The sequence below is a fragment of the Choloepus didactylus genome, chromosome 12, assembly GCF_015220235.1.
Source record: "Choloepus didactylus isolate mChoDid1 chromosome 12, mChoDid1.pri, whole genome shotgun sequence".
NCBI classification, from domain to species: Eukaryota; Metazoa; Chordata; class Mammalia; order Pilosa; family Megalonychidae; genus Choloepus; species Choloepus didactylus.
In genome coordinates, this window is record NC_051318.1 from 11,700,569 (window position 1) to 11,713,739 (window position 13,171).

Consider the following 13,171-nt stretch of genomic DNA (forward strand, 5'->3'; position numbering starts at 1 on the left):
AGAAAAACAAGCGTTCAAGAAGAGAATTGTTGCTTGAAAAAAAACTTTTTTTATATATTTTTCATAAATCAGATATGGGTAAAAACTGAAACAACTAGTTATCTTTTTCTTTCATGTATGTCCTCATGTCATAAATCTGTCCTGTCTGAATTACCAGCAGAAGAACTAAGAATCACTCTACCACCCAGCAGAAAAAACTACAAGGGAAAACTTAAATACATACATTTTTAGATGCATTTTTTAAAAAAAGAAACTGTTGATCTGATTTGGCTACAAAATAATCTTGTTTAATAATATAATCTCTTGGAAATTAAGAGTTCCTGCATATCTTATGCCCATATCAGAGTTGTTAATGTAACTGATCATTCACAGACAGAAATAACTTGTTTGTTAACAACCCTAACCTTAGATTTCTAATGGAGAAACCAGTTCCATTTCACCCTTAAGGCCGCAACAGAGATAATCAGTTTGCATTTTGGCGTAGTGCTATCCAGCCTTTTGGGTACACATATATGCAATTTTTAAAAATCTAACAAGGGTAGTGTTAGCTTCTTAGCTGCCCAAACTAATATGCAATGTGTTGTATAAACAACAGGAATTTATTGGCTCACGGTTTTAGAGGCTAGAAGGCTTGCTTCCTCCCAGGGTCAATATCTTCTGGCTGGCTGGCAATCTTTGGGGTTCCTTGGCTTTTCTTTCTTTTTTTTTTTTTAAATTCAATTTTATTGAGATATATTCACATACCATGCAGTCATACAAAGCATACATTCATTTGTTCACAGTATCATTATATAGTTGTGTGTTCATCAGCAAAATTAATTTTGAACATTTTCATTACCACACACACAAAAATAACAAGAACAAAAATTAAAGTGAAAAAGAACAATTACAGTAAAAAAGAACACTGGGTGCCTTTTTTTTTTTTTTTTGCCCCCATTTCTCTACTCATCCATCCATACACTGGACAAAGGGGAGTGTGATCCACATGGCTCTCCCACTCACATTGTCACTTCTCATAAGCTACATACATTTTTATACAATCATCTTCAAGATTCAAGGGTTCTGTTGTAGTTTGATAGTTTCAGGTATTTACTGCTAGCTTTTCCAATTCACTAGGACCTAAAAAGGGTTGTCTATATTGTGCATAAGAGTGCCCACCAAAGTGACCTCTCGGCTCCTTTTGGAATCTCTCTGCCACTGAAGCTTATTTCATTTCCTTTCACATCTCCCTTTTGGTCGAGAAGATGTTCTCCATCCCATGATGCTGGGTCTGCATTCCTCCCCAGGAGTCATATTCCACATTGCCAGGGAGATTCACTCCCCTGGGTGTCAGATCCCACGTAGGGGCAAGGGCAGTGATTTCACCTGCCAAGTTGGCTTAGCTAGAGAGAGGGCCACGTATGAGCAACAAAGAGGCACTCAGGGGGAGACTCTCAGTCACAACTATACACAGGCCTAGCCTCTCCCTTGTAGCAACAGTCTTCCCAAGGGCAAGTCCCGTGGTAGAGGGTTCAGCCCATCAAACCATCAATCCCCTATGTCTGTGATCACATCCTTGGCTTTTCCATCACATGGCCATGTACATGGAGGCACGTTTTCCTTTCTCTTCCAAGTTCCCTTCACTTCCAGCTTCTTACTTCTCCTCTGGCTTCTTCTTCGTCTGACTTTCACGCTGCTTATAAAGGACTCCAATAATCCGGATTAAAGCCCAATCTGAATCAGTTGGGCCACACCTTAACTGAAATAACATCCTGAAGAGATCTTATTTACAATGGGTCCACACTCATCAAAATGCTGACCAAGACCAAGAACAAGTCCAAACTGGGGTACACAATTCAATCCAGTACAGGGGTCACACTATATAGTTTTTCACCTTAAATTCTTTGAAAGCATAACTTTCAATGGCTCTTATTTTTGTGTTCACTTCTAGAAGTTACTCATGTTAACTCATGCTATATTTCTTGGTCAAAACAAAATATCAAATTGAAGTCTATTTAAGGTAGCAAGCAACACTTAATCTAGGGAAGAATAAAATGGATAATTTCTAGGTCCTGCGTTGTTGCCAAGAACTCTAAGGAGATGATTGTTTCAAAATCATCTTTGACATAAACTAAAAACTGTCATTATCATAAATTCTGCATTTGGAATTTTGCAGTTCACTGGTATACATCATGGAAACATTTTCCAGAGTTATGCTGTCACCATGTCATTTAGGTGGGTTAGTAAAATGACAGTAAAGAGCAGCTGATGGGGACTAAGGGAGGACAGTTATCTCTACACAGTCAGGATAATTAAACTAACCTGTTAGTTCAAACTCTTTTTTTTTTCAAATTTTTTTGTTACAGAAAATTTCAAAGAAAAGTACAGTGCGCTTGTATGTGACTATCGCTCAGGTGCAACAATTACTCACATGTGGTCAATTTTTTTCCTCCACTCACACCCCCCACATCAAATTATTTTGAAGAAAATTTCAGACTTTATATAAGTTTTAACAGCTTTACTGAGATATAACTTAAATGCCATGTACTTCAGTTATTTAGCATACAATCTCAATGGTTTTTAGTGTATCTACAGAGTTGCGCAACCATCGCCATAATCTAATTTTAGAATATTTTCATCAGTCCCAAAAGAAACCCTGTCATCCCCTATTTCCCCCTCAACCTCCCTATTTCATATCATTTTATGGTGAATATTTCATGTATCTCTAAAAGACAGGAACTATTTTAAAAATACATAACCACAAGATCATCACACATAAAATTTTTTTTAACAATACTCACTTAATATCAAAGAGAAAACTGGTGGCCATTTTCTTGATTATCTTTTAATTTTTCTTTCACTTTGTTTGAATCAGGATCCAAATAAATTCCTTACACTGCACATTGAAACTGCTTGACCTATCTCTCAGGTTCTTTTCATCCATAGGTTACCCATCCATCTCTCTCTCTCTCTTCTGTCCTTACAAAAAGAAGAAACCAGGCTATTTGTCCTATAAAGTTTCTCAAGGTCTGGAATTTTCTGATTTTATCTCCATGGTATTGTTTAATATGCGTCACTGTCCCATATATTTCCTTTTATTGAGAAATACATCATATATAAAAATAATTATATAGTTTAAAGAATAGTAATAAAATGACTATGTCACTGTCCCATATATTTCCTTTTATTGAGAAATACATCATATATAAAAATAATTATATAGTTTAAAGAATAGTAATAAAATGAATATTCAGTACTCACCAGATGGGTTACAAAACAATAGGGTATTGCCAATATCTTAGAAATCCCCAGTATGCCCTCCCTAATTAAATTTCCTTCTTTCTCCACCCGATACCAGATATAACCACCACCCTGACTTTTGTGGTAAGGGAGTCTTCACTTTCTTTATCATTTATCCCTTGTGAATGTATTCCCAGACAGACTATTGTATAATAAATGTACCACACTAATGATAGGTATTAATGATAGGGTAGTATATTGGAATTCTGTATTTTGTGCATGATCTTCCTATAAACCTACAACTCCTCTAATTAAAAAAGGGAGAGAGGATATTGTATGGTTCTGCCTTTTGGTCTATTATTCTGACTTGCTTTTCCCCCTCACTATTATGTTTTTGAGATGCATCCAAATTGTTTCAGATAACGGTAGTTCATTCATTTTCACTGATATGTAGTAATTTCTCATGAATTTTTTACAGCTTATCTCTTCTTTTGCTGGTGGACATTTAGATAGTCCAATTTTTTAATATTACAAACAATAATGCTGTGAACATTCTCATACCTGTCTCCTGGGCCATATAGGTAAGGGTTTCTCTGGCGTGTATCTAGAGGTGAAATTGCTGGGTGTAGGTTTGTGCATGTTCTGTTTTACTAAGTGATGCCAAATTACCTTCCAAAGTGCTTGTACCCCTGGAGACTCCCAGCAGCTGCAGGTGAGAGTTCCTGCTGTTCCGTAGTCTTGCCAACACTTGGCATTGTCAGATTTTGCCAGTCAGTGGGTTCAAAGTCCCTATTAATAAAAGATGTATAAAACTGTACTATATAGTTGATATTTCAACTAAATTCGCAAGAGTCCTATTCAAATATTGCTTTTTCTCTTCCCTTGTTTTCCAGAAAGATAAAGCTTTGTATTTTACAAATGACTATTAAAACATTTCACGTGAGATTTGTCGTTGAAAATGTCATAATTTTTTAAGAGGAGAGAGAGAGAGAGATGGTATAAATCAAGGGCTGAAAATACAGTATCAAGATATTCACAACATGGTATCAAGATATTCATAACAGAGATGACACATAGCTATATAGCAGCTAAGCCGTATGGTGCTAAAACTTTAGATAAAATACCTTCTTTGTAGGGCTAACACAAGACACTCCATGCAACCTAGAAACAAACTTACTCTTCTCTCTTCTGATTTCTCCTCTTTTCTCTCATTCCTCCTGGTTGCTTCTTGCCCCTTTAGAAGCTTCTTTATAATAGGTTTTATACCAATAGCTCTGGAACCAAAAATTTACACTTGGGTGTCCATAACTGGCTGAGCAACTAGAGCAAATTAATCAACTATTCTGAGCCTCCATTTATTTATTTTTTTAAATTTAGTTTGCATTTTAAAGCCTTTTTTAAAAAATTCAGTTTTATTGAGATACATTCACGTACCATACAGTCATCCGTGGTGTGCAATCAACTGTTCACAGTACCATCATATAGTTGTGCATTTATCACCCCAATCTATGTTTTAATTCAGTTTTATTGAGTTTTATTGAGATATATTCACATACATACAATCATCTATGGTGTACAATCAACTGTGCTCTATTTATTTTTAAAAACAGAGACAACAGTATCTTCTTTAGAGTCTTGCTGTGATGAATAAATTGGACATCGAATTAGATATGACTTTTGGCAGAATTCAAAGAATGGTGGGCATTATCTCAACTTCTAAATTTAGCCTAACCCTCATATTCCAAATATTTCAGTCTACAAAATTTGTTCTTTCTGGAATTATTTTGCGCTACCAATTTCCAGGGGAAATGAAGTTTGTGTGGAAACCATTCTTAATTTCCCCTTCTCACCATCACTTCTTGTGGAGATTTCCGCCTGTGTCTAAGATTCATTGAAAAGTAATAGCTGTATGATTTTATGCCCTGACCAATACTTCACCCAGGCTGATGTTTTGCAAATTTATAATCATAAGTTTCCTCTTAAGCTTGCGGCTATCCCACTTTAAATAAAGAGGAATACGTTAGGTGTTGGCAATCAGAAAGCCCCACAGGCCCTACTTTCTTCCCATTACCAGCCTGCTTCATTGCTTTATCTCATCTCCCACTATTTCAGACCTCCTTCCTCCAGGTGGGTTTCTGGTCTGAGGTAGACATTTTTCAAGTTTCTACCTGTTGTGCCCTAGGGGGAAAATTTTATTGCAATTTAGACTACATCGGTGGAAAAGGATTCTATGGCCAAGAGTGAACACTGTCAAGTATCATGCCTTATTAGAAAATGATTAACATAGTCAAGGGCATGGGATTGCTAGGTTCGAAGGGTCTTTCGAAGCAGTTTCTCTCTTCTTTTCTTGGTGGTCCAACCCTTCTCTACAGGAGAGAAAACTGGGACTCTGAGAGGCCAGACGGCAAGGGAAGGGAAGAACCAGAACTGGCGTCCAGGTCTTTACAATCTTCAGACGACAGCAAAGAAAATATCCTTCAGGTGTAAATATTACGTGACGAAGAACAAGAACTATGGACTGGATAATCTGAAACGCCCTCACTTTTAGCCTGGGATGCACGTCTGTGTGTTTTGCTTTGTTTTGTTTTGACGGCTATTTTTTAACTCCCTAATAGCCTTGGGTGACGTTGAAACCGAGATTGTTTTTCTTGATCTGACTGGGTACCAGCATCCAAGGAGATGGAAGGGGACACAAATAAAACCAGTCCCCAGTTAGGATCCAGGGAGCGTGGAACCAGACCCTTCGGCTCGGCGCCGGCCAGAGTCGCGGATGAGAGGCGCGGATTTAGCGCCCTTCCCGCGGCCTCAGAGACCTCGGTGCGCAGGGAGGACGGCTTCTGGTTCCTTGCTGTCTCCACGCTCCGGGATCAAAACGAGAGCGCGCGGGGACTCCCGGGGGCAGCTCATTCCGTGCCTCCCCCTCCGCCAGCCAGAGCCGCGGAGCCCGTGGAACTTCCCCGGCGGGACCGCGCCCCGTCTCCCCCGCCGCAGTCGGGGAGCCCCGGGCGCTGCCGAGCTCAGGCTGCGAACCGCGGCGGGCACGTGGGCTCGGCCCCAGCGCGGCTCCAGCCACCGTCTCCCGGGCTCAGCCCAACCTCCCCGGGTCCCACCTCGGCTCGGGCCCGCGGGGAAAGGGTCCCTCCCCCCTGCCACTTTGCACCAGTTACGAGGGAATCTGCGGTCGGTGACGCGCATCCTTAGGCGAGCCACCTGCAGCGCGGGGCGCGCGGGGCCGGGCGGCATCGCAGGCTGGGCCGGCGGCGGCCTGGGGACCCCGGGCTCTGGAGGCCATGCTGGCGGGGGCGCGGCGCGGCGGCCGGTTCCCGCTGCTCGGTAAGCATCTCGGCCGGCCCGGGGCGCAGCCCCTCCCGCGCCCACCCCTCTCGGTGGGATCCCGCCCACGCGCTTCGCCTCTCCGCGCGCGCCCTCGCTCCTCCCCTCGGCCTCTCCTTCCATCGCCTCCCGCCCCTCCCCTCTCGCGCTCCCCGCAGTCGCCCCGAACTTGCCTTCGGCCCCTGTCTTTTCCCCGCGCCGCCCTCTCCTGCCTCTCCGCCACCGTCGCTCCTCCGGCCCTCGCCGTGGTCTCCACCAGGGGTCTCGAGCGGGTGGCCTCGGCCCGGCGCGGGCTGCTCGGGGTCCGGGGGGCAGCGCCTCCCTCTGCGCTCCCGGGGGCCCCCTGCGAGTGCGGCCCTCGAGGTTGGCGCCTTGGGGTTTCAGCGGACCCCGGGCTGCTGTAGACCCCTTGGTGGCGTCTTTGACTCTTCTGTTGCTGTTCTGATTTATGGGGTGTACTCTGATGGGAAAATGTGCCCGCTTTCTCCCCCAAAGTGATTCATCCCAGATAACGACATCCCCCTCCTCCTTTCGCTGGCATCAACGAATAGTCACTTTGGAAGTGTTATGCAAATAAGAATTTACAGATTAAAATACTAGCTGTTCTTTCATCCCTGCGCTCGCTCTTTGGATCCTGGCATTAAACCTCAAAGGGTTTCAAGGACTCCGAGGACTGTTCCCAAAGAATCGGCTGGGCAGAATAGTTTTTACTGCCAAAAAAGATCCCCCTCGGATCCAGATCGTGTCAGCTTTCTACTTGGAAAGATGAAAGGGTTAATTCTAGTTTGGGTTGAAGGTGACAAAGTTCGGGACCGCGGGAGCCTGGGGTCTCTGACCGGCGCTGCAGACTTGGAACCGACACTCGTCACCCCAGGCCTCAAGTCCTCATCCGTCAGGGCGGGGAGTCGGCCGTGGGTCCTCCGGCTCCAGAATCCTGTAGGTGACATTTAGAGGAAGCCTCTCCGGTAAACAGAAAATACTTGTGCTATAGACATGCAGGAATCACTTCCAAAAGCTTTTATTACCAGTAATTTAAAAATAAAAGAGTAAGGACTATAAAATAACTGGGTGGGCATAAAGAGTGGGAAAACAAAGATTTTAAATTGCTTAAAGATTTATCTTTACTAGTTGATTAATACGTAAATTTAAAGTGTATAGGACAATATGCTTTTCAGAGTCTACTAACTTGAAAGTCGTTAGCTTGCTGTTAGGTATGCATTTTTCAGCAGCCCACAAAGGCGACCCTTTAAACTGCATTGAATTTTTTTATCTTTAGGACAGATCTCAGAAATTCCTACATCTTTCCAGATTTTTCTAAAGAAATATAATTGGCATACAGGAAATATGCACAGATTTTAAGAGTGCAGTGCCATTCGTTTTTATATTACAGAGGTATCCACTTGCTCACCACTGCAACAAGATACAGAACAATTCTAGCCATGCCCCCCTCAGTGGATCACCCTCTCAAAGGTAGCCACTCTTCTGACCCCTCTCACCATCCATTATTTTGCATATTTTTTTAGTTATGCAACAGGAGCTCTCATCGTCTACTCTTTTATGTCCTTTGCTCAATGCTGTGATTATGAGATTCAACCATGTTGTTGCCTGTAGCAGTGGTTCATTTTTTAAAAATTGCTGGGTGTTATTCCTTAATATGAATGTACTACACAATTTATTTATCCACTCTGTTGTTCGGGAGCCTTTTTTTTAGCTTGCCTCCAGTTTTGTGTAATTATGAATAACAGTGCTGTGAACATTTTTTACTTTTTTTTTTTTTTGGTGGATGTAAATACCCGTTTCTGTTAAGATTACACCCAGCAATAGAATTGCTGGGTCCTAGGGAAAGCATTTATTCAGTTTTAGTAAATATTGTCAAGTAGTTTTCCAAAGTGGTTGTACCAATTTACATTCCCACTAGCAGAATGGAGTGAGAAATTTAAGAGTGAGGACTTTGAAATGTTTAAAAGCTTTAAATCCTTACCCCCATATCCCTTATGTTCTAAGATCTACCTTCTATTAATAATGATGACACTTTTTAAGTGGCATTTGAAGAAGGGGAATGCACTCCATGGCCTTATCTGCATTATGTGCTGATACTGGACAGATGGAGGAATATTTCCGTATTTTAATAACTATGTCACTATCTCTTTCATTCATGTCAGGAAATTCATGCCCAAAGCCCTGAACTACATATTGTAATAGCCATCCTTTGTCCTGGTTGCTTATTTTACTTTATTTGCCTTCTTGTGAACTTCTACCCTGATGGAGGGGATTCAGGAGAGAAGGGATTTTAGGCAAGATTGTTTGGGATTAAATGGGACACTGATTTGGTGAGCTGATGTTCAAGTCTCCTCCAATTTTAAAAGTCTAGCTTAATTTTTACATCCTACAGGTAGAGGTTGGCTATTCATTTCTTCCTAGGTACTTTTATATCTATCGATACTCAATTATCCTAGGTACTTTCACATATATCAATGGTCAGTAGGTTTCGATGAGAACTACTTGCCTTCCGTTGAAGAATGAATCTGTTTTTCCCCATTGGGAAGGCACTCTTATTAGTTATCAGGAAAGATCTTTTTGTTGAATACTCCTATTGTTTTAATGAAAATCAATCAGGTAATGAGGCATTAAATCTGGAGGGAGGAGACTGACATGTATTCCCAAGATTTCAAATAACAAATATGATGCCAGAAGCAAGCATGAGGAAGAAAAAACATATATATACACACACATACACACACACACATATATGTATATATATTATTTAACAAACTTTTATTCAATAACGATTTCTGTGCTAGGTTTGAGAAGTAAAACTATGAAAGAGATGGGGGTGGGGGAACATAAGTATAAATAGCTAATTCCATTCTATTTAAGAAATGCGTGGTCATTGCTTTTCCCCAAGAAAAGCGTTTTAGCAAGACGCTTCCTTTTAGTTAGTGAAACCTTCCAATGCAGTTATTATGATTGTTAAATATCTGCCAATGAAAGAATAGTAGGCTTTGATGAAAGAAGCTTCATCCAGGTCTGAATAGATTATCTAAAGTCACCCCTGCCACCCCACCCCACCCCCACCAAAAAAAAAAAACCTAGTTAAACATGGATATATTGTATTCAATGCTTGTGGAAAGGAACTGCTCTTCCATTTAAAATAAAATGAATAGAGTTGTAGAGTATAAAGATGGCTGTCCTTTAGGTCTTGGGAAGAAGCAATTGTCTAAAAGCCTCTGAACAAATTTGTTGACTGCATTTTACTCCCACAGAACAAGCCTGCTCACTTGAGAAGCCTCTTCATCAGTTTCTCCACAGTTCTTTGTGTTTCTCTGATCTTGTCATTTTCTACTGAAACTCAGACATCAGAGTCCCAGGGGTCCCTGTCTCTCGGTGTTCAAGATGACCATCTTGCCCACCCCACCCCCCACATACCCACCAGATATTGCCTTAACCCTCATCTCAAAACTGTTGTATTTTATGATTTCTCTTGGTTTGGTAAGGGGCCTTGGAGAGAATAGGAGTAAGCATGTGGAGAGGAGAAATTAAAGTGCTGATGATTCTCTCAACCCACTTCATTTGCTGAGCCTGGTCTTGCCACTGAGTGGGTAACGGTCTCTCCGAAACTCGGTGGAGGGCATTGTCTGAGGAGAGCTTTTGAGTTTCATCCAGCAACTTTGTGATCTTATGTTTTTTTTCCATGAGTACCAAAAGAGTTTTAGCCACTTTTCAATTAGGTAGCCGTGGTTATATGGCTGAAAGCTTTCCCATCTCTGAGCTTTATACCAAGGTGATTTAATTACCCTCCATGGCTGCATAATCAGTGATCCTAAAGTGACAAAAGCTGTTGTGGAATTCACTGATAATCTTTAGTATGAATAATATACTTCTCTTCTCTGGGTACCAACACATCTGAAGGAAATTTAAAAATAATATGAAGTACACACACAGTGTTCTTTTGTGGCTAGAGGAATTGCACAAGATCTTAAAAGAGGAACTATTGTTATTTATTAGGTTAAACAGTAAAAACATTTCTTTCCACTGCTGTCATTAAAAGAGCAACTGGTAGCCAAGAATCCTCCATAGAATAATTTACAGTTTACACTAAAACAGGATATTGTCATTTTTCCTTTAAAAATATAAAAATATTATAAGATATTCATTGAATTCAATCCTCAAATGCTTTGCTATTTGAATTACTATTTTCCTAATGTTAGTTATTCTGTCCTTGGAGGCAGTGCAGATGCATATGTTAGGATGAGCCAGTCAGTTGGGAAATATATATATACTTTACTCTGGCAAGGAATTCTCTCTGCACTTAAGTTTCCTCATTTGTAAAAAAAAAAGAAAAAAAAGTGTGAAGTGGTGTCTTACTCCTTTATCAGATAATACCTGTAAAGCCCAGGTGTACTCCTTGTTGGGTGCTTTGCAGTAAGAGAGGGATGTGAAGCCCAAAGTGGTCATTAGGATTTGGAGTCATAGAATTTCCTTTCTTCCCTCACTCCCTTCCTTCTTCCTTCCTTCCTTCCTTCCTTGGGCACTTTTCACTATTGTCTATTTCCAGGACTGTGTTAAATGCTGCACAATACATGGCTCCTGCCATCAACGAGCTCACAGTCTAATGCTGACAGTATCGGTAGGAAAGGGTCAGGGACAGAAAAGGAAAACTGCAGTGCAGTTATAGAAATATGCGCACACTATCACCTAGACCAAGACAATAAGGCAAGGCTTCCAGGAGGAGGGGATGCCAGGGCCATGACTGGAAAGGTAAGAAAGAATTGACAGCGAAAAGAGAGTTGTAAGTATATTCTAGGCAAATAGGACAGCAAAGAAAAAGATACAGAGGTTAGAAACATGGAGTAGGTGGAAAACTGTAACTCTATTCCTGGTTGCCACAGCGCAATGTATAAAGCCTCCAGGATGAGAAACTATCATTTAAATAGTAACCCAGAAAAATATTTTACAGGCTGTTCAGTGGATAGCTGTATTTCCAGTTTTGTTATAGTAAAGTATATATAGTATAAATTTACCATTTTAGCCATTTTAAGTGTACAATTCAGTGGCATTGATTACAAAATGTTGTTGAAATGTCACTGCAACCCATTTCCAAAACTTTTTCGTTTACCCCAAAGAGAAACTCTATTCTAATTAAGCAATAACTCCCCATTCCTTCCTCCCTCAGCCCCCGGTAACCTTAAATCTACTTTCTGTCTCTATGAATTTTCTTATTCTAGGTGTTTCATATAAGTGGAATCATACATATTTTCTGGAATGCACTCTGCCAGTGTCTGCCTTTTGACTGGAGAGTTTAATTTGTTTACACTTAAAGTAACTACTGATAATACAAGACTTTCTTCTTCCATTCTGCTATTTGGTCTTTGTAAATGTTATATCTTTCTTGACCCTCATTTCTACTGTCAAAGCCTATTTTCAATTTGGCGTATTACATTGACCATTTTAAGTCACATTGCATATCTTTCTGCACATATTTTCCATGTATGTTCTTTGTGGTTACCATGGGGCTAAAATTTAACATCCCAACTCTATAACAATCATGTTTGATTTGATACCGATTTAACTTCTATAGTATACACACACGGTGCTCATTTACTCCTCTGTCCCATCACCTTTTTGTGTACTTATTACTAATTTTATCTTTATACACTTTTTATCCAAAACCATAGATTTATCATTACTTTTTATGCATTCACAGTTTAGAAACTGAAAGAAGTAAAAAGTGGAGTTACATACCAAAAAATACAATACAATAGTACTGGCATTTATAATTACCCATATGGTTTTCTTTACTGGTGGCCTTTATTTCTTTATTCCACTTGATCCATTGTATCTAGTATCCTTTCCTTTTATGTCTGAAGGACTCCATTTAGAATTGCTTGCAGGGTAGATCTAGTGATGATGAACTCCCTCAGCTTTTCTTTTTTAGGGGATGTCTTAAATTCTCCCTCATTTTTGAAAGATAGTCTTGCCAGACATAAAATTCTTGGTTGACTTTTTTTTCTTCAACACTCTAAATATTTTGTCCTACCACCCTCTTGCCTCCATTGTTTGTGGTGAGAAATCAGCACTTTGTCTTATTGGGGCTCCCTTGAACCTAACACATTGCTTTTCTCTTGCGGCTTTCAGAATTCTGTCCTTGTCCTTGGCATTTGACAATTTGATTACTCTGTATCTGGGGTGTTGTTCTCTTTGAGTTAATTCTGTTTAGGGTTCATTGGGTTTCTTCAATGTGTATACTCATGTGTCATTAAATTTGGCAAGTTTTCTGCCATTATTTATTTGAATATTCCTTTTGCTCTTCTCTCTCTTTTTTTTCCTACTGGGACTCCCATAATGTGTATATTGGTATGCTTGCTGGTGTCCCATAGGTCTCTTAAGGCTCTGCTTTTTAAGATTCTTTTTTCTTTAATGTTCAGAAGTTCATTCTGGTGATAAAACTGTATTTTAAAAAAGACATATGTTTACTTTTGATTTTAAGGAGCTCAAGAACATGCCTTTTATATTTACTTTCTGCTAAAGATGTAATCTGCATATTTTGGGAAAGCATGTGTTCAAGAGTTGCAAAATTTGGTAAGGATTTACGGGGGAGGATAACTGAGAAAAGATGTTT

General features: G+C 40.3%; 1 protein-coding gene across 1 annotated transcript in view; it reads left to right on the forward strand.

Moving 5' to 3' along the window:
• The first annotated feature begins 6,497 nt into the window (after positions 1–6,497).
• The window catches only part of FLT3 (fms related receptor tyrosine kinase 3), an 82,759-nt gene continuing 76,085 nt past the window's right edge, over positions 6,498–13,171 (forward strand). The window contains exon 1 of the mRNA XM_037800534.1: positions 6,498–6,552. Coding sequence (XP_037656462.1) covers positions 6,510–6,552 — 43 coding nt within the window. The 5' untranslated portion in view covers positions 6,498–6,509. The remainder of the gene's footprint in view (positions 6,553–13,171) is intronic.